General features: G+C 39.7%; 1 protein-coding gene across 1 annotated transcript in view; it reads right to left on the reverse strand.

The window, feature by feature from the left end:
• ush2a (usherin) overlaps positions 1-15,125 on the reverse strand; it is a 204,912-nt gene that overhangs the window by 132,908 nt on the left and 56,879 nt on the right. The window contains exons 19-27 of the mRNA XM_022741757.1: positions 13,895-14,058; positions 13,446-13,604; positions 13,054-13,282; positions 11,921-12,041; positions 11,543-11,690; positions 9,872-10,153; positions 6,975-7,150; positions 6,295-6,442; positions 479-585 (exon numbers count right to left, since the gene is read on the reverse strand). Coding sequence (XP_022597478.1) covers positions 479-585; positions 6,295-6,442; positions 6,975-7,150; positions 9,872-10,153; positions 11,543-11,690; positions 11,921-12,041; positions 13,054-13,282; positions 13,446-13,604; positions 13,895-14,058 — 1,534 coding nt within the window. The remainder of the gene's footprint in view (positions 1-478; positions 586-6,294; positions 6,443-6,974; positions 7,151-9,871; positions 10,154-11,542; positions 11,691-11,920; positions 12,042-13,053; positions 13,283-13,445; positions 13,605-13,894; positions 14,059-15,125) is intronic.

Raw genomic sequence — 15,125 nt, forward strand, 5'->3', positions numbered from 1 at the left:
GCTATAAACACAATGTACAGCTAGTCTTGCAGGTATTCAGTCATAAACCAAAGAATTTGACCGGATGGTGTCACTAGATGAAAAGTCAGAGGATCCCCAAAGAGATTAAAATTTATCTGAAGGGGGCTTGAATGTGTGTAGCAAATTTATATCCAACAGCTGTTAAGACTTTTCAATTAAAATCACAAATGTCAACCTCATCTTGGCACCAGAAGAAAAGTCATTATGATTCATCCTGTGGGAACTATGAATGTCTGCACCAAATTTTGTGCCAATCCATCCATATCGACATATTTCAGTCTGACATGAAGTGGTGCGCTAAATTACATCCTGTACAGTACAACTCCACAGGCCTATGTAGGCTGTGCATGGGTATGAATATTTTCTTGCTAAAACACACAAACACACAAAAATTAATTAAGAAAATAATGCCAACTGGCAGAAACTGTATGTATTGTAAGCCAATACTCTTACAGACCTGATATAGTGGGTGTGGTCCATTGAGTTGGACTGGGGGGTCCCAGTCTATCTGAATCATGGTTCCATTTACTGGATATAATCGAGGTGGAGACAGTCCTGTTGGAGCTGAGGACAGAAAGGTAGAAAATTAGACTGAATGTCAACTCTATGGAAATAAGAACTTTTCTAACTTTTAATCACATTTTCATAATATGTCGATTTGTGAGCTTCGTTCTTACTTTTACAACACAGTGTTTTGTTTGTTCAATGTATCTAAAATGGAAGCATATAGACACACAGCCACATAGAGACAGAGTCGGACACAAATAATAGCGTACTCAGAAACATTCTTATGTTGTCTTGATTTGATTTGATTTGATTTGATTTGATTTGATTTTTTTCAGTAGAATGACTTCAGTGCATTTCTCATGCCTATTTTATGGCCGGACTGGATAAATGTCCCATTTTCTTTTAACAGAGGGTCAATTTAATTTCCTTCTTTCACTTTAGATGTTAAATTAAATGTCCCTTTGAAACACACTGGGAGCTACTGGAGCTTCAGTCCCAACATGTATCATAAATAAATCAACCAGAGACTGGCTGATATGGTGAGAGGAGATATATAAGGATGGAGAGAGAAACATAGCAAGTGATGGACTGGTGTAGAGATGGGAAAGATGTGTGTGTATTAAGTGTCATTCCATCGTCATGTTTCTGTGTGTGTGTGTGTGTTTCAGTAATGGTCTAAATGGTCTATGGTAGGAGTAAATTAGCTCTCAGTGACTCACATGCGGACCATCTTTAGTGTGAGTTCTAATAGAGCTCTTAAAAGGGAGGTGGACAGCTTGTCTTAGGTGGCTCATCTTGGCACATCAAACCATAAATTACTTCCAATCGATAGCTTACCAGTCTATTGAAATTGAGCTATGGTGACATTTAGATCACACATGCACACACACATATATATACATCAGCTTACAGCCTTGCTTTAAACATGGGTGTACTACTTTGATGTTTGATCTGCCAGAAAACAAATTATTCTTTTTGGTGTTAGGTGCACCAGAGAGTAGGCAGGTAGATAAAAAAATGCAAAAATCTAATGGCTACAGGATTACAGTAGAGACGTTGGTATGGCATTGAGTTTCTAAAATGGAAAGTTAGTTGTGTGTGAACAGTCTATAGGAGACCTTTATCTTGTGAACAATTATGTCTTGCAGTATCTGTACATAAGGCAGCACAAGCCACTGGGAGGGCAAGCTAGGCTTTTAAGTTAAACTCAGTAGCAAAATGGTCAATGATGGAAATATGTAAATGAGAACAGCTTTATTGAGAATTCACTGTATCAAAGAGTAGAAGGAAGCCAATTGATAGAGGGCTGACATCAGGAAGAATGTAAACAGTCTAAGACATGGTCCAAACATATACTAGGTTTTAACTTGGGATGTCACAAGAACAAATACAAGACGATGCCAAAATTCAGAAAATTTGTGCAGCAACAGGTTCGCCAGGACTGAAAAAAAAAAACATGCCTGTTGGAGCTGAGGACAGATATTTTGTATTTGACGCAGATCATCAGGGACAAGTTACAGACGACCAATAGCCAGGATACAAACGATGCCACAGAGCATTTCAAATGAAAGGAGGAAACATCTCAAATTTATCTAAGCACCTCAAAGACAAACATCTGGATCTGTGGACAGAATTCAGGGTGAGTGAATTTCAATTGTTAACACATTAATGTAAGAGTGTCATCAACATGTAATCAAAATGTTCATGACCTGAAATGTTACCATTATTGTTTGCAAACGTTATCTTGTTTAGGCTAACACAGCATCTTCTCAATCGTACTGGCCTTCTTGACCAGTGTGTTCCACCAAGAATGGTGTCTGGAATTGCCATCTCATTTGTAGAAGACTCTTCTGAGAGCACCTCCTCTCCTTACACCTCTAACACCCTAACATGACTAACTAACACTTTTGGTGCACTTTTACCTGATCTCCTTGCTCTTTTCCTTGTTGAACAGATTGAGCACTTCAAGGCCTCCTACTGCACTAAAGCTTTTACTGTTGTCATTCACTTGGAAGTCACTTTGCATAAAGTGTCTGCCAAATGAGTGAATGTAAATGTAAGCGAGAGTTGGGTGCTCATAACATTTGTAGACATTGTTCAGTCTGACAAAATATAACACTGACTTTTTAAATAATTTTTTCACACTATGGGTCAGTCACCATGTTAGTCAATTTAAATTACTGCTTGCTACTACCACATTTCTGGTATTATGACATCCCTATCTTGACCTAGTCTTGTTCTGTTGGATGATCTAATGTCATAAATGAATGCTTTTGTGTGTTGATTTCTGTCAGTAGGAATTTAAACGTTGTCTGAAAAACTTGAAAATTGCAATTTATGACAAGATTGTGTGTTGAACACTTGAAAGAGCAGGTCACGGAAAAAAGCTGATTTTGTGTAAAAGTATGAAACCTTAGGATAAAAACATTGAAAATAATAAATACTGCATGAATCCCAACATATTTCAAAATGGGTAGCACTAATATGTACCACTCTGTGGGCCACTTGTCTCTTTATCTTGTGTGCAATGACAGAAAATGCCGTTCCTCCATTAACTCATTTTCTTTTCTCACTTACTCATCAGTTACTGCCTTCTTGGGAATAAGGTCTTCTGTCTGTAATTATGGGGAGCTACATGTTCCGGGCAAGAGGTACCGTGAATAAGTCCATCACATAATAAAAATTGGACAACCAGTCTTCTATCCACAAAACGTTCATAACAGGGGAAAAGCATTACAAACTTTGTCAGGCTTCAAAGTACAGTGGAGTGTTTCTGTGTGTGTGTTTGATGGTGGTTTTTGTGTCATATAAGACAGCTTTCCTCTTTAGTGATTCCTTCTAATGTGCTGTCCTGTATTCTTTGCGTGTCATGTATTCATTTATTGTATCTGCTTGTTAATTCACTGAAATGTACTTAACACTATGACACATTCAGTTTGACGAAAGCCACTTGCCTTATCACAAGTGTGCTCAAACACACATGCGCGCGCACACACACACACACACACACACACAAGGTTAACAGTCCACCAGAAAGGTTAATTTTAGCTGCCGACATGGTAATGAAGCAGCTAAATCATGGGCCAGCTCCCAGGAGCAATTGTGCTTGTGTGTGTGTGTTTTCTGTTTTTACAGCAACTGACATGTCTTAACAGCCTCTTAACGTACAGTTACACCACGCACACAAGCACACCGCTTATTGACATGGCGATCCCTTGCCATGCATATTTCTCTCCTCAAGAAGGGCCTCAGGCCAATTATGCGTAAATCAATAAAGTTCCTGTTCTGTTGAGTGGTGTTACAGTGTGAGTGTGTATGTGGGTATGTCTCTCTTTGTGTATGTCTTGTAGAACAAGCCTTTATGGATGTAGGATACATAAAACATCACCATCAGCCCCTGATTAGCCACTCACTTTACGTCGTGATCGATAACTTTGTGGGGAGACACACACAATGAAACAACTGCATATGCATCAACACACATGGACAGAGAGCTCTCTCCTTGTGTTGTTACGTCTGTCTCAGTGTGCGCGCTAATGTTTAGTCATGTGCTTTGGTGTAACTCCAGTGGTTTCACAGATGCTGTCTGCTCACTTACAGCAGATGGTAGCTGGCTCTAATGGCCCAGCCTTGTGTGCAGTAGATTTATCAGCGCATCAGTACTGCGCTCAAGTAGCTCTTACAAGGAGTACACTTAATGTGAGGATAATTTCCTCCAAAAACTGAGTTTGTTTCTCAGTTTGGGGATTTCTGTAGAAAAATACTGGAAGGGCCAACTTTTGGACGGATTTGTGAAGAAATCATGTGGGAAGTCTTTAGTCAACAGAATTGCTGTTGATGAGAATTTTTAATAAAAATGAGAGGCCAAATTTCTTAGGAGGAAGAAACTTAAGGAATTACATGTAGACATCCATGGTGGTATACAGTAAATGGTCACAAAAACAAAAATAAGGCAACAGTTTTTCAGAACTTTCTTCCATCTTGTGATTACAGCTCATTTTTCCCATGCTATACGGATACACTACAGCCCAGTCTTTTTATAAAGGGGGAGAGGTTAAACTGTAAAACAATTCTAAGGAGGTGTGCACCTCCCAATACCTCTCTTAGGTTATTCTCTAAAAATCTTCAGTGTTTTCTGTGAATTCTCAAGATGATAGTCTTGAACCAAATGAAAAAAAGTAATATGAGGTGTGAAGCTCCAACAGAAGCACAACACCCAGCGGAGTAGCACATGCTATGCAAATAGTTTTGAGATTAAAAAAGAAAAATCTGCCAAACGGCATATGCCATTATCATTTCTTATAGTTGAAACAAGGGACATCTTTGGCGTTGGATGAAACAAAACGGTGGCAACAGATGTGGCTGTTAAAAATACATTCAAAAAGTCAACTGGGTACAATAAGCCATATTGTATTGTACTGTATTACAGTCAAGAGAAGTCTTTGGAATCACTTGAAATAAACAGTGAGGCTGTGTCAACAGATGTAGCCATTAAATATACATTTAAAAAGTCCACCGATTACAATATGAAGTATCATTCATCACAATAAACATAAGGAAGGACTTTTTGAGAACTGTATGAAATGAAAATATTCGGCATGTCAACAGATGTAGCTGTTTAGTGCATGTTCAAAAGCACAAATCCCTGAGCAAGTATTTATACATGAAAGGTTTTTTTTCACATCCACTCAGCGCACTCATTGTCTATTCACCTAAAAGAATAAACAAAACAAAAACAAAACATAAAAAAACATAAAATGAGCAGCAAGAGTAGAGACCATGAGTGAACAGATGGAAAAGTGTGTTGAAGGGTCAAGTGTGCGTGTCTGTGCGATATGTATATTGCTGAATGATTCATGTTTCTCTGCTGCCATGTGCTATTTTGTGTTTAAGTGAAAGCGCCAGGTAGAGATCGGAGTGATGGATGCTATGAGTGAAAAAGTGAGAAAGCAATAGACTGTCACAAAGAAGCAGACAGATAAAGAGAATGAATAAAAATTGTGTGTGTGTGTGTGTGTGTGTCTATGTCATCCTGCACTGATCAATTAGTGCTCATCTCATTCCCAGAGATTTGTGCCTGAGTTATTAAACACAGCTAATTCATCCTACTTCCATAATGGTTATAAATCTAAGGAAGAGAGCGAGAAAGAGAGAGAGAGACATCGTATGTGTGTTTCTGTAACTGTGTGTGTGTGTGTTTGATTCATGGCCAGCAGGAAGTGTGAGCTACGCCACATTTTTCTCCTTGTAATTAACAGTAAATTGTTTTTACTGCCGCTTGCCATGAATATCCCCTCTGGTTAACACGACAAATGCTGTCGACACTCAAGTACCCAATGACTGACTATGTGCTTTTGGATGTGTGTGTGCATACAGTACGTCAGAGGCTTGTGTTGCAGTAGTTATGAACACCACGCACTTAAGTAATTCAATATTACACTCAGTATGTAAGTGATCTGCCATAATCCTTTAAACAGACAATTGCATCTTTTAAATTATATAATCATTAAGAAGACTTGTCATTATCCCCCCTCCATTCCGTGTTTGTACCCTTTACACAGACCAGCAAGGTGGAATAAAGGCGCAACATTCCCACCTTGAATAGGCTGCACCAAAGGGATAATACATTGGCACTGTTTGCATTTACCTGTTATTATTGTAATTTCAATAGTTATGCAGAGCTGCTTACTGGTGTGATGCAATGTGTACATTTGTTTATATTTGTCTGCATTCACGTGTGTTTGTGTGCTGATCTTTTTGTTTCACCTGCTGGCAGGGTCCGTCCTGTGCTTGGCAGACTGGTAATGCAACCTATCTTTGTGCAGAGTGTAACAGTGAAGTTGTACACATGGTAAGACTTCAGTCCTTTCACTATATAAACAGGCTGTGACGATGGCCCGGCTCTATGCAAGACCTGAAAAAGAGAGACAGTGAGAAAATGTGAAAATAGTGAAAATCTGTAGTGACAATGAAGTATTTCATTTCAGGAAAATAAAGCTATGGAAGAAAAGAGGTAAGAAGTAGACGAGAGCATCAGGAGGGGATGCAGGAGCATTAAAAGATAAGTCTAACTCAAACCTCAAAAAAAAAAAAAAAAGACAAAATCATAGAATATACAGCCTTTTACCTTGACTTTTAAAGTATATATTTTTTTGGGCTTTTTATGCCTTTATTGATAGTGCAGTAGAGAGAGACAGGAAATGGGGAGGCTGAGAGAGGGGGAATGACATGCAGCAAAGGCCGTCCTATGCGGGACTCAAACCGGGGCCAACTGCAGCGAGGACTGTAGCCTCTACACATGGGGCGCCTGCTTAGACCACTACGCCACACGACGCCCCCTTACCTTGACTTTTAGCTATTGGCATAACTAAGGTCTGTGGGTAAGCTTCAAAGTTTTTCAGTTGCCTTACTAATTGGGTGCAAGTGCATGTGTGTGTGCATCTTACCTGACTAACCACTGGAGGAGCATAGGGATTGTTGGTCTGCTCAGTGAGCAAGTTGACCCAATATTCTGTCACCTGCCCTCTGGCGATGACCCCTTGACCCTCAGTTGAGCTCCATGAAACTTTGAGACTGGAGGATGACAGTGCAGACACTTCTGGAGGAGCCATCAACTCTGGGACTGGAGACATGGGCACACACACATGCATATGAAAATATACACATCACACGTGTTACTCAAGATGGCACAGTGCAGTACCCAGTGCTCAGGTGAAAAGCGATTCTCGAGAATGTCCTCCACTGAAGAAACCACGTTTTTCGGCTAAAAAGGCTTCTGGCTCTGTCAATCTCCATATAGTCGGTCATTTGTACAGGCTGGTCCCAGGGGATAAGTCCATAGCTGAATTTCTTTCCCAGTCCGACGGTGGAGCCAGTACTGGTCTGGCTTTACTCAGATAAAGAGACCTACAAGTGACTAAAGGGCTCCAGCCTGACTCAGAACTGGCTTTTCTTCTACTCAATGTGTAAGTAAGTTGATGGCTACATAATGTTACGCATCTGTTTTCCTTAGTAACCAGCAACAGAAGGCATGACAGTGTTAGCCTTCTCCTGCTGAACATGATCAATAATAATAATTCAAGCTGTGATCAACACTTCTTCATGGAAATTATGTGGCCAGTATAATCTCTCACCTGCTAACAACTTAAAACTTGAAACTTAGGATGTAATTCACCACACTGCTAAATCCATGCACGTCAAAGATGCCTCGTCTTCAACTTCATTTACTAATTGCAACATTTCCCAGAGTGATTTTGGCTGCATTAAAAACAATGTGTAGACAAAAAGTACATAGTAATCAACAGTTCAGATTTGATTCTACTACTACTTCACTTATTGGTTGTCGAACATCAGTGCAAAGTAGTACGTCTAAAAAAAGATGCATTTTCTTTTAGATTATGTGTATTTGACAGTAAAACCTTAGATTTGCTGCTAGTCTCTGAAGTGTAAAGGATTAGACTACTAACCTTTGTTGCTGATTTCTAATGTTGAACCATTTGCTTTTAACTGCCACTTAACATTAAAAATGAACCTTTTACAGTAGGTTAATCAAAAACAAAATACAAATTTAGATACAAAGACATACATTAAAAATCTAGACTTAATGGATATTATGTGGATTTAATGGATTTAAGTATTCCATAATTCTATGGTTGTGACAGCCACTATTACATGACAGATTAGAAAGAAGGATTCTTTTATTCTACTGTTGATGGCATCTAGGTGTGAAATATGCTGTGAAATGTGATTCATGGTAGACATAACCACAGTCACATTCTTTCTCTCTAACACAGCACATGTGCATGCACAAGCATGGACACACACACTCCACATTTAAAATGGTGTTATCATATGCTTGTTATCCAGACACATAGCTTGGACTGATGTTGGAGGCAATCGTTTAGTCCTAATGAGCCATATCATCTCTTTGAAATTCAAATACCTTAATGAGTTTCCCCTCCCCCACACACATTTTTTTATTTCCTCCCTACTTCCCTTCTCTACATCTCCTCTGACAAATACCTCTTTGTTTTTTTTCTTCTTTTTTCTTCATTTATTTATTCAATACAATTTATTTTCCATTACATCCATCAGTGAAATTCTCTGGTGAACAGATTTTGACCAAAACATCACTTTAGTATGTTTTGGTGGCTATTCAGATCCAGGATTTCTGTCATTACTTCATGAAAATCTTTTTTTGCTCACAGCTTATGCTGCATTCTTCCGCTTCATGAAAGTTCAGCAACCTCCAGCTTATCTGCAACACCACAACATTTACATGCCATTTTGGCTTTTGACTTCATAATCTTTCCAATTCACCACAATTCATTCTACCTAACTTTTAACCTACTTACCTATCTTACTACCAGAGGCTGGCCATCAGGGCAAGCAAGGCAAGCAGTGCTTGCCCAGTTAAAGCTAAAAATAGACATCAATTAGATCAATACTTACGTGGAAGCTATATCTCTCCTTACGTCTGATCAGAACAGCATTCTGTCCCGTAAAGGATTTCATATTGCCTGTTTGTATTCATCAGTATGCAGTAGGCAATTGTCTCTGAAAGCTAGCTTGACAATCGATTTACCTAAAACCGACACCTTCCACTATAGTTATCTATGTCTAAGCTGAATCTGAATGAGACAGTGGCATTTTAATTTATAATGAAAAGAAATCCAACACTCTAATAGCGACATAGAGCTGGCAGTAGCAGCGACGCAGCAGAGACGCACATGCAATGCAGGCAGTGTGGTCACAGCATTAGAAGTCAGCAGTATAGCTGTGAATGTAACAGTACAATGTATGTGCACTTAAGGCTATTTGTCAGTAAATAAATGCTTCAAATCCTAAGTTTGTTGTTCTGCTCTTCTTGCCTATCTGTAAAATAGAGCATGCTACCGCTTACTACCAAGGAACACAGCTGGTCAGACTTATATTAGTTAGAAGCAAAACTTGGGCCATAATTTCTAGTATAAAATACTTTCAATTTCGATTTAAAGAGAGACCTTGGGAGTTTTCGACTGAGAATACAGATACAGAATTTTTATGGAGCCATCAACTAATCGTCCTCGGAGGAGAAAACTATTCAGCCATGGTGGTCACCACTTGGCAAGGACTCTAACCTTTAAAAACCCTCAAAGGAAAAAAAACATTGAATCATTATCTTTGACTTTCTGATGACTGTGAAGTCATTTTGTTTGATGTCTAATCATTGTCAGTAAAACACTAATAAAAAAATAATCGCAGCACTACAACACTAAACCCAGATACACTCTATAGTCGTGAGGTGTATCTGAGTACACGGTAATAATGACCAAGTTTAACCATGATTGCAATTTATACGAACCTCCCTCCATGGTGCGTGCTGTGGTCCACCCTGATGTAACTCTTCCGGCCACATTGATACTTGTAACTCTCATCTGATAGGTGGAAAACGCTTGCAGACCTGCTATAATCGTACTGTTCTCAGGAGGTGACAGTGTGCTCCTGTTGGTCAGCTGTGCTTCTAAGGAAGCACTTGGATCCAGCCAACCAGAGCTGAAGAACACTTTCTTCTCAACTGCCATACTTGAAAGGTTTTGTGTTTCCAGTGGTCCACGTAGAAAGACCTCATACCTTGTTATAACACCTGTACAGAGAGCAAAATGAGTGTGTAAGAGATTAGTTCTGATGACTATAACAAAAGAACTCCTCAAAAAGCAGTTATATCTGACAATAAATAAGAAAAGCAACAGTTGTAGCTACAGTAATAATTGGGAAATGCTACAACACAATTAACTTTTTTCTTTATTTAAGTAGTATCCCAGTGCCAATTCAACCTGTTTATGAATAAAGATTCAAAGTATCAAGCGTGTATTAGAAACTGTAGCCCTGCTTAATAATACACATCCCCATTGGAAACAGGATGCTAACATTTTTTCATACATAGCAATGTTGTTTTGAGAAAAACACCACAAATAATGAGAAAGCCCTTGCCAGTGTTTGGCCCTGTAGTAGAAAACAAGCTAATAATGACTAAGTCCCGGCTAGTCTGTTAGCTCTCTGGTGGAAAACAGTCTATTGTCATAATCTCACATGCTCTATTCCAGTTGTTAATAGGAAAATGACAGTGTTTGACACTGCTGAGGACAGAGCAGCAGCAAAACACAATAAGAGACTTAGAAACCCAGTATGGAATAAGTGAGTGTCCAAATTTTGTTATAAGTATAAATATAAATAAGATCTAATAATATAGAGAGGCTTATGCGGAACCGTTACAGCTGCAACAACAATAGTTTACGTGAATCATTATGTATTGACTGCTCAGCCAACAAAATACTTTACTGTGCTTTGCCTTATTTAATTATGTGTGTTTTCACTGATATATCTGTTACTCCAAAAGTTATCTTTCAATTAGAAAATTGAAAATGTCATCAATGTCTTAGCCCCTGTTGCCCTGAGTTAAATCCATTTCTAGTAAGCCAAAGGCATCAGAAGAAACCGGTACTTTAAATACTGAATTGATGACAGAGAAAATGAAGGAAGGAGACATAGAGAAACCCATGTAACAGGGATTACTGACATTGGGGAACAGATTAACAGACAGAGAGAAAAAAAAAACAAGAGACACAAACAGAGAGAGAAACCCAGGTTACAGGGCTTTGTATGACACTGAGCCTTAGAGCCGTTACAAAGCTCTTTGGATTTACCAAAGGCAGTTCCAATTCAGAGTGTATTTGTGCGTGTGTGTGTGTGTGTGTGTGTGTGTGTGGAGGTGTTAGTTGATTCTCATACTTCTTGAGTGACACAAGCCGAAAAGCCACAGCACTAAGCTAGCGTTTCATGTTTCCTAAAATATCTGTTGTATGTGTGTGTGATTATTCTGCTCTATTATTTATTCTGACATTGACATTAATAATTTCTATATTTGTTGTGTCATGTAGTTGTAATATACTTCAAGTAAACACACAAATTATTCTTAACTGTCTTACATGCCACATGTGCTGTTCCGTATGCAAGTGTAAGTCTGGGATCCTACCATTTGGCTGGCTGGGGGGCTCCCAGGAAGCATGCAGTGTATGAGGTCCTGTAGCAGTGACTCTGGGTGGAGGTTGGTTTTGTGGGGGGGCAGAGGCTGTCAGAAGAGACAGTGGTTGGGTAGAAGTACACCCCCCAGAAGAGCACGCCTGTGGACAAGGTTAGGACTTTGTCATTTTCATTTCTTAGGTTTTACATGCTAAAAATGTGCACTGGTTGAAAAACTGTGATTGAAGCGTATTTGCTATATTCTTTTGAAGATGGAGTTGCTTCACATATCTGTATTTTTATTGGGAATGAGTACTATGTCTTTAAATTTTGACTAGTGCTGTAGTCAAAGAGATGTAGCCACTAAAAACACTGGCAGTCTGCCACTTACCTCCAGTATTACAATATATTGGGTGAAGGGCTTTAGATCACTTGCCACCGCCTCTGTAGATAAGCCTGTGTAGTGAATGATGGGTTCTTGCCTAGATGACTCAGTGGAGGATAACACAAACCTGTGGGAGACAAAAAATTGTGGTAATCAGTTCCCCTTTTCTTCATTTTTTCATCCATCCCAGTCACTCTACTAGGCCACATGCTTTTGTAATGTGGTTCAGTTAAAAAAACTAGTGCTGGGATGTCACAGGGGCCAAGGGGCTAGGATTTGTACCATGTAAACTGCAGCGTTCCTAGTTTGAATTGTAAGACTACTGTTTCAGGTCATCCCCCTCTCTCTCTCTATCCGCTCATTTCCTCTCTACCTCTCAACTATACACTATCAATTCAAAGCAAAATGTCCCAAAAATAATCTTAAAAAGGTAAAAATAAATAAAACCTAGCATTGGTCTATCTCTGATTTGAAGAGAAAACTCATGCCCTTCTCCCACTTAGGCTACCCTACAAATGTGCTTACTGGTCCGTCCTTTGACTCATCTGTTTTACTGCCAGTCTCACTCTACTTTGCTTGAAGGGATTAAAAATTCAGCACATTTTGCAGCAATTTCTGTCTCCAAGAAAGGCTTCTGTGGGCAATCTGACAATCTTATATCAACATGTAACAACTTACTTTTGGCATGCGACATGTTCTACCTTTTAGATGAATCATACAGATTGCGTCATTAGAAGGTGCTATATTCAGATATTTAATTTCAAAAGTTCAGTATCTGCTAACCAGCCCACTGTCAACTGTTAAACAGCTAGCCCGCTAACTGCATCTGCCAATAGCAGTCCTTGATCTCCTCTGCAGCCTCGTCAAGTTTGGCGTTGCGACACATGTACAAGTTCTTTACCTGACCAGAACAACAACTAGCATCACCAGCTGCAGTCTAAGAAGGCAGAGTTACAGTCCCCCGGTAGAAGGAGAGACCTGCCTGCAGGCATCGCAACACAAGGCGGAGTGAGTTGGGGCTTGCTGGTCAGCAGCAACTGAATTTTCAAATCAAGACACTTACATATAGCACCTCATAAATAAATAACAGCTGCTGATATTCTGGTGTCCTGAGTGCTTTCCTTGTCTTCCCTCCTTACCTTACCACTGGGCCTGTATCATTTCGTGGTGTGCTCCAGTTAAAGCTAGCTGTGGTTGAACCTGGTCGTCCCACAAGGTTTAAACGGAGCTGGTCTGCTTCAGGTGGTGCACCTAAGGTTTGGTATGAGGCCGATGCACTTATTGTCACACCAGCCACATTAGCTGTTATAAGCCAGTAAGAGTAGTTGGTGTAGGGAGACAAACCGGTGTCTTCAAATGATCCACGGCCTTAAGAAAAAGAAGAAGGAAACAGTAGGGTGGAAAGTGATTTTAGAGTGGCAGGAGATAAATTCAAGAGAAAGCAATGTTTGTGTATTTGTGTATTTATAATGTGTATTTGAAACAGTAAGAAAGAGATAATAGTTGTATGAAAAGCTGTGTGGATACTTACTGAAAGGATAGACACTTTGGATGCTATGCACTGACTGTCCATCTCTGATTAGTGTGTAGTTGAGTCTATTTGAATTTGGGGAGTCAGGCGGATACCAGGAGAGATGAATGGAAGAAGAACTGTAAGGAAAACCAACTGGTGCAGGCTGCTGAGAGGGCGCTGCAGAAAAAGAAAAAGTACAATAGAAAGAGATAAATATAGAGAGAAAACTTATGACTAAACTGATTAAATGATCTAATCTTAGAGAGACACATACCATAGAACACAGTGATACTGATTATACGTAAATGTGTCATTAGTGTCAGAAATAATTCAGTAAGACCCCCAAAAGAGGACTGCAAAGAATTAATTTTAAATCAATGCATTTATCGACTCAATCTTTGTTGATGCTTAGGTTGGTATGTTTGAGTGTGATCTTGTGTGTGTGTTTATTAACATGTAAACCACACCTTTACTGCAGCCAAAGTGGTTCGCAGGGTTAAAATGACTTGCTCCAGGTTGACATACATCACACTTGACTCCTGTTACCAGCAGCTTACACACACACACCCCTGAGTCTGGATGACATGAACCATTTACACTGCCCACTGGGTCACATGCACAAGGCTGGCACCTGGTCAAGCAAAGAAAAAAAAGTCATAAAGATGTTTTTGTACAGGCCATAATTTTCATTCATGGCTACACCTCGTTGATTGAAAAAAATTCCAAAACACTTAAAATCATTACCAGAACTATGTTAGACACTGACAAAAATACACATACAGTACTTCCAACTTACATTTAAAATATATAGACCTTACAGAATACAGACCTATATTACATTGCAAGTTACCTGAATAATTAACAGTTCGCTAGCTAGTAATACTGCTGTTACTACAGTTTCATAAACCAACCATCACACAGATATTGTCAACCACATGCTGTTTTTTTCTGTTAATTGATAATTGCACAGTTGTAAAATAGTGCTTTAGAGTCATGGAGTAAATGCTATTGCTTGGGTGTGGATGGTGAGCCAAAGATGGAGACGGAGAATGCACTTAGTGTGCAAATTTTCAAAGATAACTGGATAAGTATGTGTGTCTGAAAGGTGTTGGGTCTTCACCTTAACACTGTGAGGGAGACCCTCACTACCATCTATCCCACACACCATCCTCTAGCTGTGAAACTAACTTCACAGAAGCTGCTTTCCCCTCAGAGTTGTCAAAGTGTGTTGTGTGTGTGTGTGTGTACACGTGTGTGTGTGTCTGATGGTGTATGCGTCTGGGTCACCAGTGTGGTGTTACCCTCACTAGGGCTGGGCAGTGGGTGATCATCCGGCCAGCTACCTCACACCTTTAGACACACACACACACACACACACACACACACACACACACACACACACACACACACACACACACACACACACACACACAGTCCATATGTGTTTTTCTTTCTACCACATACTGTACTCACATGCTCTGTCTCTCTCTCTCACACAGCACTACACCTTCTTTATTACTGTGTGAAAAGCCACAGTCTCATAACGAGCCGCAAATTTGTCCTGTCAACTGGTGCTCGCTCCCACTCACACACACACACGCACACACACACACAGAAATGCCTTGGCGACTTGACCTTCACTCCATTCCCAAGGAGAAAGGAAACACCAACATCACACCCATTCTCTTTTTTCATCAG

This window comes from Seriola dumerili, unplaced genomic scaffold (assembly GCF_002260705.1).
Source record: "Seriola dumerili isolate Sdu_G_001 unplaced genomic scaffold, Sdu_1.0 BDQW01000003.1, whole genome shotgun sequence".
In the NCBI taxonomy this organism is placed as follows: domain Eukaryota; kingdom Metazoa; phylum Chordata; class Actinopteri; order Carangiformes; family Carangidae; genus Seriola; species Seriola dumerili.